Below are 11,919 nucleotides of genomic sequence, written 5' to 3' on the forward strand. Positions count from 1 at the left end.
AAATGAAAAATATCCTTTAAAAGGGATAATATAAAGTGTCAAAATTCCATATGTACATTTTTTCTCAATATGGTTTATTCTCCCCCCCCCCCCCTTTTTTTCCTGTTATAGAACCAGTAAGACTCACCGTTACCAAATATGGACAGCAGTAGTAGACTGGCTAAAACCTACCTCTGAGATAACAGTTGAATGGGTGAATAAAGTTATTATCCATGAAAACTATAATGCAAGCTCATACCAAAATGACATAGCTTTGCTTGAAATGAAAAAAGTTGCACACCAGAGAGACTGTGAGCTGCCTCATTCCGTCCCAGCCTGTGTCCCCTGGTCTCCGTATTTATTCCAACCTAATGATCGATGTGTCATTTCTGGCTGGGGTCGAGAAAAAGGTATATGTTTTAACTTGTTAATCAGAATCCAAGGGTTGAAAATAAATGGGGATAGAAACGTATGGGAGGCTGAGGCAGGAGGATCACAAGAACCTAGGAGTTCGAGACCAGCCTGGGCAATATAGCAAGACTTCATCTGTACAAAAAATACAAAATTTAGCTGGGCGTGGTCACACACACAGCTACACGGGGAGGCTGAGACAGGAGGATCACCTGAGTCCAGGAGGCTGAGGCTTCAGTGAGCCGCGATTATGCCACTGAACTCCAGCGCGGGCAACAGAGTAAGACCCTGAATCAAGAAAAAAAGAAGTATGAGAGCTAATCTCCTAACACTTTGAGAGAGACAACATCATATCCAGAAAAGTAAGCATTCAGTGAGGCCTTGCTTCATGGGTTTGCAACCTGCATAGCTACTCAGCACCCCATGCTCAGAAGGACCCCATGCTCTCCTGTCACCATCATGGAGTTCATAATAGTTTTTGCAAGGGCCCCCACTCCACATTTCCATTTTTCACTGGACTCTGCAAATCATGTCGCCAGTCTTTATCTGGACCATCAAAGGACATAAACATTCTCTCTGAGTGTAGTACAAAGATTGAAGGGTAATATTCACTAAGAAAGAAATATAGAGCTAGACATACATCATGAACTTTTTGAATTTATTGGGGAGATGTGGATAAAATATTAAAAGGTGGCTGGGCTCAGTGGCTCAACCTGTAATCTCAGCACTTTGGGAGGCCAAGGCCAGCGGATTGCCTGAGCCCGCGGGGTTTGAGACCAGCCCGGACAACTTGGTGAGACCTCATCTCTACAATAAATAAAAAATTAGCCAGGCATGGTAGTGCGCGCCCATTGTTCTGGCTACTTGGAAGGGTGAGGAGGAAGGATCACTGGAGCCCAGCAGTTCGAGGCTGTGGTGGCCATGAGCGTGCCACTGCACTCCAGCCTGGGTGACAGTGAGACTCCAACTCAAAAAAAAAAAAAAAAATTAAAGGGCTTGCAAAGGAGTCACCTTAGTACGTGCTGAATCACTAATGCCCACGACCCTCCTTCTCTCTCCTCTCCTTTCTTTTTCCCCAGTCCCCGTGCCCCACACTCTCTACAAAGAGAAAGAGAATGTAAGGAATTCATTCTTTGAACTACTCTTTTTTTTCTTTTTGAGTTGGGGTCTCACTCTGTTGCCCAGGCTGGAATGCAGGCATGATCTCAGCTCACTGCAGCCTCAACTTCTTTGGGCTCTGGCGATCTTTCCAACTCAGCCTCCGGAGTAGCTAGAACTACAGGTGCGTGCCACCATTCCCCACTTATTATTTGACTTTTTTTTGGAGTCGAAGTCTCACCCTGTCGCCTAGGCTGGAGTACAGTGGCACATTCATGGCTACCGCATCCTTGACCTGCTAGGCTCAGGCAATCCTTTCTCCTCAGCTTTCCAGGTAACTAGAACAACATGTATGCCCTACCACACCTGGCTAATTTTTTTATTTATTGTAGAGACGAGGTCACTCCATGTTGCTCAGGCTGGTCTCAAATCTGTGGGTTTAGGCAATCCTCTTGCCTCTGCCTCCTATAGTGCTGGGATTACAGGCATGAGCCACTGCGCCCAACCTTGTTTGATTTTTTTTAGAGATGAGGTCTCATTGTGTTGCCAGGCTGGTCTCCAACTCCTAGGCTCAAGCAATCCTCCTGCCTTATCCTCCCAAAGTGCTGGGATTACAGGTGTGAGCCCCCATGCCCAGCCTATTCTTTGAACTTCTAAGAAGTCTCAGAGCAAACACTTCATATAAATAAGAGATGTGGGCACTTAAATTATTTTTACATGCCAAATTAGAGATTAGATTAAAATTAAACTAGCCAACACTTTTTTCTCATCTTAAAGATGTAATCTTAGCATTTAGCTTCCTTTTGACCTCTTAAACTCACTTTGTTAGCAGAAATCCTGTTACTTCTTTGCATTGGTCTTGCAGACTCGTATTTCTACACATTCTTTATAGTGGCTACACTGAAAAGTGTAAAATATGTGTATAAATTATTCTGGGTTTGTGGTATGTTTGAATACCCAAGACTTATTACATACTAAATTTTATTAGGAATCAGTTCACCCAGAAGGTATTATGTCCTTATGCTTGTTCTGTTTGTTTTTGTTTTTAACTATTTTATTATGTACATTACAAGTATACACTAAAAGTAGAGATTCAAGTAAAATGCAGCCTTGCTCATTTACCACCCAGTTTCCACAGTTATCAACATTCTGCCATTCTTGTTTTATCTCCCTGTAAAATCTGAGTCTCCATAGGGTCATTGGGAAGGTTTATTTATAAAGATGTGGATGAGGGATTGGGAAACCGCAAGTGTTATGCAGATGCCCAGAACTAGCATTATCAGAGCCGCCCCAATCCCTAGATCTGAAGGTGGAAGTTACCAGAAGGAGAGAGTCTCAGGTAAAGCGGGCTGCCTTGAGAGAAGCAAGAACCTTAAGTTGACTGTGATAGTCAGCCCCAGTCTCACTCTCCTCACTTCTTCCTTCCCTCCCCCTGCTGGGGTCTGCTTTGTCCAAATCCAGCTGGAAACCAGAGGCCTATGGACTACTGTTGAGGCAGTGTCTACAGGTCAGGCTCTCTTTTTTTTTTTTCTTTTGAGTCAGAGTCACTCTGACACCAAGACTGGAGTGCAGTCACACTCACAACCATCACAGTTTTGACCTGCTGGTCAGGTAATCCTTCCACCTCAGCCTTCACTATAGCTGGAACCTCAGGTTATTTCTAAAAGACTTTTCCTCAATTAGGGGAAATATAAATTACTAATTTTTAGAAGCATGTTTAAGGCAGCCATCTTGAGACTAATTTGAAGTAAGCCTTGAAGGGAGAAATAGAAACTTCTTGATTTGCCATATACTTTGGTGGTATCTCTCTACTTCCCGAGAGTAGAATATTAATTCAACAACTAACCACTAGAGTTCACTACAGTACTAGGGTCTGTGGGGGTGTCCTCTCAGGATAAACCAGAGGTCTCTGATCCTAGGCAATTTGAGGGGAGTGGGAGTCATTTAGCATAAGATATTTGGTATATCATTGAATTACTCTGAGTTCATGCATTAATTAATTACACAAATATTAAGAAACTACATGATTTTGGGTGCTGGTAAAGAGTAAATCAGGCCTATCTCCTTCCCTGCTGGAGCCTTGGGTTGTGAGAATGCTGACACCAAACGAGAAACTACAGCATAAAAATTCCTCTGATCTGGGAAAAGGAGCGGGGCAGATAGGCTGAAGACTCACTCCTTATCCCTGAGAAATTTCACCCTGTGTTCTTGTTTTCCTCATCTTCCCTACTTCCTCATCTTCCCTACTCTGTCAGTCAACAGTGCTTGGCCCTTCTCTTTTCTTAGACCAAAGATGTTCAAGTCCCATAACTTTTACATAGATGAAGAGAAAATCCGAAATCCCCTTTTAATCACTTCACATCACTAAGGAGATGGATTTCCTCTCAGACACACAAAAACTTATACACGTTGATAATTTCATATGTATTTTCTTTATTCAAACTTCTTCTATTGAAAGGCTGTTTTCACTCCAACAAGAGCTTTCAAAGGAATAAGGAACTGTAGGAAAACAGGACATATTTATGTGAGAAGACCCCATCACTGTTTTTTATCCAACCGCCCTACTGAACTCAGCACCCAAAGGGGCAAGTTTTATGTCATTCATCTCTAGGTACCAGCTCTTTATTAAATGGGTGTGACTTCAGACCACATGGTCAATAATCCCCTTGATTAGCCACCCAGTGTTAGAAGGACAATTCTAGGAATGGGGACATGGGAAGAATGTGATCAGATATGTTGAGGAATTGTCCTCAAAAGTCTATTTATGGGTTAAACAAGATATACTCTTTCATAGTCCTTATGGTTTAAGTTATGAGAGTACTTATTTAGATTTCCCATATGTGATTTGTCAACGTTTGTTTGTTTTCTCACTTTGTTTAGGTAACCAAAAAGTCTTTTCACTTAAGTGGGGCGAAGTTGACCTAATAGGCAACTGCTCTAAGTTTTACCCTAATCGCTTCTATGAAAAAGAAATGGAATGTGCAGGTAGGTGCTGGGTGGTTGATCTGAGATGTTTATTCCCCTGCCAAACATACCTCCTCCCCATGGTATCAGTTCCCCCTCTGGGCCCTGAATCTTTCATTCGGCCTTCTGGCTGTTGTATTGCCAAACTCTTTGAGTTCCTTCCCTGTAGCTCAGTTCCCCTGATTTCTAATAGTAAGAGGAAAACATCTTCCTTATGCCATTAGATAGCAGTACAGCAAGGTGACCGAGAGCACAGGCTCTGGAACCAGATCTGGATTTACATCCCAGTTGTGAACAGCTGCTAGTCATGTGACCTGAGCAAGTTTGCTTGTTTGTAGAATGGAAGATCTAAGTAGAAAAGGAAACTGAGATGCAAAGCAGTCATGTAATTTGCCCAGCGTCTTACAGACAAGAGGTAGCATACCCAGGGTCAAAACGAAACTATTTCTAAAGAAAAATTCAAGTTATCTCAGATGCCTCCATTTGGAAGCAAATTCTCTCTTCTTGGAAATCACATGGCACTTCTTACATCATGGCCTCCTCTGATATCAAAGTTAAGTTAATTCTCCTATCGAATGCAACCACAGCTGCTCCTGCTTTTGTAGGTGATTCACAGGCAGGGTACTACTCTGTGTAGTGCTTTAGCACATTTAGGGTACTTTATTGAAATTTTTTTTTAATTCAGGATCTCACTCTGTCACTCAGGCTGGAGTGCAGTGGCACGATCACAGCTCACTGCAGCCTCAACTTCCTGGGCTCAGGTGATCCTCCTACCTCAGTCTCCTGAGTAGCTGGGACTGCAGGTGTGTGCCACCACGCCTAGCTAATTTTTTTAATTTTTTGTACAGACAAGGTCTTGCTGTGTTCCTAGACTGGTCTCAAACACCTGGGCTCAAGTAATCCTCTTGCCTTAGCCTCCTAAAATGTTGGGATTACAGACGTGAGCCACTGTACCCAACCTGAAACCATTTATAAATGACGTATTACTAAAAAGACAGGTGTAGGCATTCTATAACTTCTTGGATACAGTGATTTAAAAACCTCAGAAACTCATGAATGAGAAGAAAGTGTTCTTCCATCTTAAAATAGAATTTAGGATTACAGTGGACAAAGAGGTGAATAGCACAATATCTGCCAGGAGGCAGGATCACAGTTAGGAGAACAAGCTCTGAGGTATGACTGCCAGTGGTCAAGTCCAGGATCTGCCATTTGTTAGCTATGTGACCTTGGACAAGTTAGTTAAACTCTCTCTGTCACATTTGTCCTGATTTTAAAATAGGGGCAACAATAATATTTGCCCGATAGGATTGTGGTAAGGATTAAAATAATAAATAATGCATATAAAGCACTCAAAAAGCACTAGGTATTCCTATTATTTTCCCACTCAGCATTTGATGCAACTTTCGGATTATAATCTCATTTTGGGACATAGTTGCATGAAAGTAGTGAACACAGGAAAAGCATGCTGAATTGGGGGAATGAGTAGAAGAAGACTTACAAAGGACTTCCCAACCTGTACCTCTCCAATTCTGAAAGCCCAGCATGGACCTATAAGGAGGGAGAGACCATGTTATTTCCTGTCAGGGAAGTGTAGGAAAGTCAGTCATTACATACATTGGTAGAGGAGGCAGGAAGTGGAGGAGACGCTACGGCTTTGATAAATGGAAAGAAATGTGTGAGCTTCTCTTTCCCATTGCTTTCTCAGGTACATTTGATGGTTCCATTGATGCCTGTAAAGGAGACTCTGGAGGCCCCTTAGTCTGTACGAATGCCAACAATGTGACTTATGTTTGGGGTGTTGTCAGTTGGGGTGAAAACTGTGGAAAACCAGAGTTCCCGGGCGTCTATACCAAAGTGGCCAATTATTTTGACTGGATCAGCTTCCATGTAGGAAGGTCTCTTATTTCTCAGTACAATGTGTAAAATTGTGGTCTCCCTCTTCTTTCCTTTTTTCTCTCAAGAGTGCCATTTAATTTGAAATAAAGCTGTATAATTAATATTTCTCTAGAAGGAAAAAATAAAGCAGTCTCATCAAGTATTTTTTAAGGTCTCTACAAAGTTTACACCATATTAGAATTTTGCTGTATAATGCTCAAATAAATATTTTGGTTAAGCATATGTTAATGAAAAAATGCCATACTCTGTAAAATACTTAAGAGGGTTTATTCTGAGCCAAATGTAGTTACCTAAGCACGTGATACCATTGCAAGAGGTCCTGAGAATGTGTGCGTGAGGTGCTTGAATTGCAGCTTGGTCATATACATCTTCGGAAGACAGATGTTACACAAAACCATAAGTCAATACATATGAGAGTTACATTAGTTCAACCTGGAAAGGTGAACCACCTCCAAGGAGTGGCTTGCAGGCCCTGGGTGGATTCAGAGATTTCCTGATTGGCAATTCATAGCAAGAGTTAGGCTTTGTTTCAAGGAATTTTGAAACCAGTAAAGGAAATACTGCATGAGATTGGGGACATTTAGATAAGGCGCACTGAAGGAAGTCAAGTTTCTTAATATGTAGATAAAGCCTCATAGGTGGCAAACCTGACAGAGAATAGATAACAAACATCTAGCTCCTCTGTGGACCTACAGGAAAGGGAATTCTTTTCTTTTTTAATCATTGTTATTATATTTGTGTCTCATTCCCCATCTTTTTTTTTTAAGATGTGGGGTACAATTCAGGGTTAGGTATACAAACGTTGATTATGCAGGTACCCTTGTTGCTGAGGTGTGCCTCTCCCTGCCCTGGCAGTTTCCCTCAACTTCCAATCCCTTTCTTATAGTATTATGATAATTGTTCAAGGTCTGCTTATGAGTGAAGGAAAGGGAATTCTATACAGATGCAAATTTCTCCTGGAGAAGGCTTTGCAGCATGAAGTATTTTTAGTTCCTTCTGTATAAGTTATGTGATGTTATGCTAAAGACAGATTGGAAAGCAACCCACATTATATGGGATTAATAAAAACCATCTTCTCAGGGCCTTCAGTTAAGAAGTTGGCAAGAGAAAAAAATAAAAAAGATCATGTTTTAGTCTTCAACAAGTTTTATGTATCAGTATATTTGATTAAGTTATGTCTTTATGCAGGAGGAATGTATAGACTGAAAGCAGGTACCTATAGAAACCTAGAAGAAACAGCTTATTCTTAGTCTTTTTGCCTCAGCATAACCATTAGAAAGAGTTTAGACATTCTACTGCAGGCCAAGTGGCAGCCTATCCCACTTCTTCAGCAAATCTTTATCAAATGCAAGACCAGGACAGCCCAACCTTTCAATTCATGATTTAGCATAATAATCTATAGTAAACTTTCAGGTTCCTTGTCAAGGTGGAAAGTCAAGGCTATAGAAATGATAATAAGACCACATTTGGTCAAGGAGTTTGCAGACTGCAAAGGTCTAACAAGTCTCTTGCAGGAAAAACTCTGGGCAAGAGGAGGAGTCAATGTCATTCAACTAGTTTATGGGTAGTCCAAGGGTAGTCTATATTAAGGTAATCCACAACACTGCTGGAGCTGGCGTGCCAGAGGTGGGTGCCGGTAATGAGAGATCCGAGTAATGCAAAGATTTGCAGCACATAAAAAGAAAAGGAAGAAAAGGTTTATTTAAGAAAAAGGTCACTTCCCATGGACAGGTAGAGGGCCCCAAGTTAACCTAATCAGCCCTTTGTGACCTATGTGACACAGACAGACCCCACCATGGCAGCAATCATGTGATTAACCCACCCATCTACCTGTTGTCCATCATCTGACATCAGTACCTGCGCTTAGCTGCCCCTTCATGATGACATGCCACCACCCAATCACCTTAATGACCTTCCCCCATCAAAGGGAATGGTTAAAAGGACTCAACCATGAGCAGCCATTCTCCATTGCCTTACTAGACTCTGGTGTGGCCATGTGCTCTCTGAGTTATGGTTGTCACCATGCTTCCTAGCTTTGGGTCCACCATGGGGAGGTGAATCTTCTCTCTCTCTCTCTCTCATTTACTTTTCAATAAACTATATTTTCTAATTTAACTTCCGTGCAATTCTTTGCATCTTTCATGTGGCATTGGATCACACCTCAGATGGTCACACTCACCTTAGAGTGCAGGTCCTCTTCCTGTCTGTGGGAAGTGAGCTTTTTCTTAAATAAATCTTTTCTTCCTTTATCTTTTTGTGTGCTGCAAATCTTTGCATTACTCAGATCTCTAATTACCAGCACACAGCTCCGGTATGCCGGCTCCGGCAGTGTTGTGGCCCTCTGCACCTTAACATAGACTACCCTTAGACTACCCATATACTAGTTGAATGACGTTGAACTCACATAAGCCTAGATTCAAATCTCAGCTCTGTCACTTCCTACATTTGACCTTGGAGAATGTATTATCTTCTTTGTGTCTTGTTTCCCATCTATAAATGGAAACTGGAAATGTATGAAGATGAAACTCCACATATACTCATTGTAAAATATTTGGCATAGTACCTGCCACAGGGTCATAACTGTTACCTCACAGCTCTTCTCCCATTTTTCTGCTTCTATAAATGTTAACATATCTTGACAGTTTGTCTTTGCTCCCTCATTTCACAAGTTCTCCTTGACCCTTCTGCTAAACCTCTCCACAGAAACTTCAACACAGCACTGACCTCCATGGTGTCAGAACTCATTGTCACTTCACTGTTCTCATCCCAGCAGCATCAGACCCCTCAGGGCATCACACTCTTCCTTCTGGTGGCATCTCTCACTTTGCACTTTGTCTGATGATTTCATGTAGACTCTGTTTTAAATCAGTCCAATGACACAAATTCATATCTCCACCTCTGACCTTTCCTAGAGCTCCAGACTAATATATGCCACTGAACACCTAGTATCACCATGTGGATATCTAGTAGCATTTCTAAAGAAATGTGGCCAACCCAAACTCACAGTTGCCCCTCCCTACCCTGCTCTTTCTCCCCACCGTAAATAGCACTACCAAGCCCTCAGGGCTACTGTAAATGCCGTCTCTATTGATCACATTACCTGCTTTGATCTCAGCATAGCACTTGTCATCTCCAATGCATTCTATTTTTACTAGTTTATCTGTACCTTCCTCACACTGTCCCTGTCAGCTCTGCTCCCTTCTCTAGCTGCAGTATAAGTGGCAACGGTCTGTCTTCCTTCTGGCTGCATCCCTAGCTCTTAGTTCATGGAGAGTGCTCAATGAATACACGTTAACTGCCTTTATTCTTATGTATTTATTTGTTCCTTTGTTTGTTTGAGTCGGGGGTTCACTCTGTCACCCAGGCTAGAGTGCAGTGTCCTGGATCACGGTTCACAATAGTCTCAATCTCCTAGGCTCAGGCAATCCTTCCTCATCAGCTTCTCCTGTAGCTGAGACTACAGATATGTGCCCCCATGCCCAGCTAGTTTTTGTAGAATTGAGGTCTCACTGTGTTGCCTAGGCTGGTCCTGAACCCCTGGACTCAAGCGATCCTCCCACCTTGGCCTCTCAAAGTACTGGGATTATATATGCGAGTCATCACACCCAGCTTATTCGTCTTTTTTAAAGCAGTGCTATCATCATATTGAAGCCAGATGTGTAGCTTTCACAGAAATATTACCTTTAAAATGGCATTGGGGGGTGGTCAGTCTTGCATACTCTCCAATTGTTTTAACAATGGAAATGCCCATTTTACATATTTTTACAAAATTGATGCTGTCCAGATTTTTTAAAATTGTAGTAAAATATACATATCATAAAATTAATCTTTTTTTTTTTTTTTTTTTTTGGAGTCAGAGTCTCACTCTGTTGCCCAGGCTGGAGTGCAATGACATGCTCACGGCCACCGCAGTCTTGACCTGCTGGAACCTGCTTCAGCCTTCCAAGTAACTGGAACTACAGGTACATACCACCATGTCTGGCTAATTTTTTTATTTATTGTAGAAACAAGCTCTTGCCATGTTGCCCAGGCTGGTCTTAAGCCCATGGTCTCAGACAATCTTCTTGCCTTTGCCTCCCAAAGTGCTGGGATTGCAGGCGTGAGCCACTGCATTGGGCTAAGACTAACCATTTTTAAGTGTACTGTTGAGTAGTATTAAGTACATTCACATTGTAATACAACCATTATCACCATCCCTCTCCAGAATTGTCTCATCTTCCCAGACTGAAACCTCAAACCCATTAAACAGTAACTTACCACCCCTCCCTCCAATGTGGCCCAGATTTTTAATTCATTTTGTCATTGAATGCAGGAAAGTAACTGGTTGTCTATCACTCTGTAAGAAGGAAGCCCCAAATAGTGGCTTAAATGACAATTGTGCTTTGTTTTTCTTATGAATCTAGGGGTCGCCTGAGCTCAGCTGGGCAGTTTCCCTCCCAGACTCTCATCCAGTTGTAGGCAGATAGGGCTGGAGTAGTTATTACAAAGACTTCTTCACTTGCCTGTCTGGTGCCTGGGCTGGGAGGACCTCGATAGCAGGGGCCCCTCAGATACCTCTCTCTATGGTCTCTCCACAGGGCCTGGCAACATGGAGAGCTCAGGGTTCCCCGACTTCATACATAGCAACTGATGAGCATCCCAAGAGAAACTGCAGTCTGCACAGCCTTTTCTAACCTATCCTTGAAAGCCACTTAGCATCACTTCCATCACAAACCCTACCCAGTTTCAAGGAAAGGGAAATAATCCATCTCTTGATGAGAAGAGTATCAAAGTGTCTGTGGGCAGGTTTTTAAAAAACACCTTGTCCTGACTCAGCAATCCTGGAACAATGTGACACCTTAGAAAATGTCTATAGATAAGCCAGGTGCAGTGGCACATGCCTGTAATCCCAACACTTTGGGAGGTCAAGGAGGGAGAATTGCTTGAGTCCACAAGTTCGAGACCAGCCTGGGCAACATAGCGAGAGCTCATCTCTACAAAAAATGAAAAAATTAGCTGGGTGTGGTGGCACACACTTGTAGTCCCAGTTGCTCAGGGGCTGAGGTGGAAGAATCACCTGAGCCCAGGAGGTCGAAGCTGTGGTAGGCTGTGATTGTGCCACTGCACTCCAGCCTGGGCAACAGAGTGAGATTCCCAACTTAAAAAAAAAAAAAAGATGTATGTCTGTGTGTGAAATAAGAAGAGAAAAGTATACACAAAAATTAACTCTAAATGGATCAGAGACCTAAATGTAAAACCTCAAACCATAAGAACCTTAGAAAATGAAGGACATATCCTCATGGAAATTGGAACTGGCATCCAATTCCTGACAAAACCTGAAACCCACAGGCCATAAGAGATAAGATAGACAAGTGGGACCTCATTAAACTGACAAGTTTCTGCAAATCCAAAGAAACCATCAAGAGAGCAGGGAGACAGCCTACAGATTGGGAAAAAGCATTTGCCAACTCCAGGTCTGACAAAGGCTTAACATCTTGAATCTAGAAGGAACTCAAATGTACTGAAAAGAAAAAAAAAAAACCAACCCCATTATAAACTGGGCAAGAGATATGAACAGGCACTTCTCAAAGG

At 42.3% G+C, this 11,919-nt stretch overlaps 1 protein-coding gene across 1 annotated transcript in view; it reads left to right on the forward strand.

The window, feature by feature from the left end:
• The window catches only part of CFI (complement factor I), a 45,204-nt gene extending 38,634 nt beyond the window's left edge, over nucleotides 1-6,570 (forward strand). The window contains exons 13-15 of the mRNA XM_021716253.1: nucleotides 112-389; nucleotides 4,369-4,473; nucleotides 6,158-6,570. Of these exons, the coding sequence (XP_021571928.1) occupies nucleotides 112-389; nucleotides 4,369-4,473; nucleotides 6,158-6,375 (601 nt within the window). The 3' untranslated portion in view covers nucleotides 6,376-6,570. The remainder of the gene's footprint in view (nucleotides 1-111; nucleotides 390-4,368; nucleotides 4,474-6,157) is intronic.
• The last annotated feature ends 5,349 nt before the right edge of the window (nucleotides 6,571-11,919 follow it).

Source organism: Carlito syrichta, unplaced genomic scaffold (assembly GCF_000164805.1).
Source record: "Carlito syrichta isolate Samal-C Ts95f unplaced genomic scaffold, Tarsius_syrichta-2.0.1 Scaffold308583, whole genome shotgun sequence".
Lineage (NCBI taxonomy): Eukaryota > Metazoa > Chordata > Mammalia > Primates > Tarsiidae > Carlito > Carlito syrichta.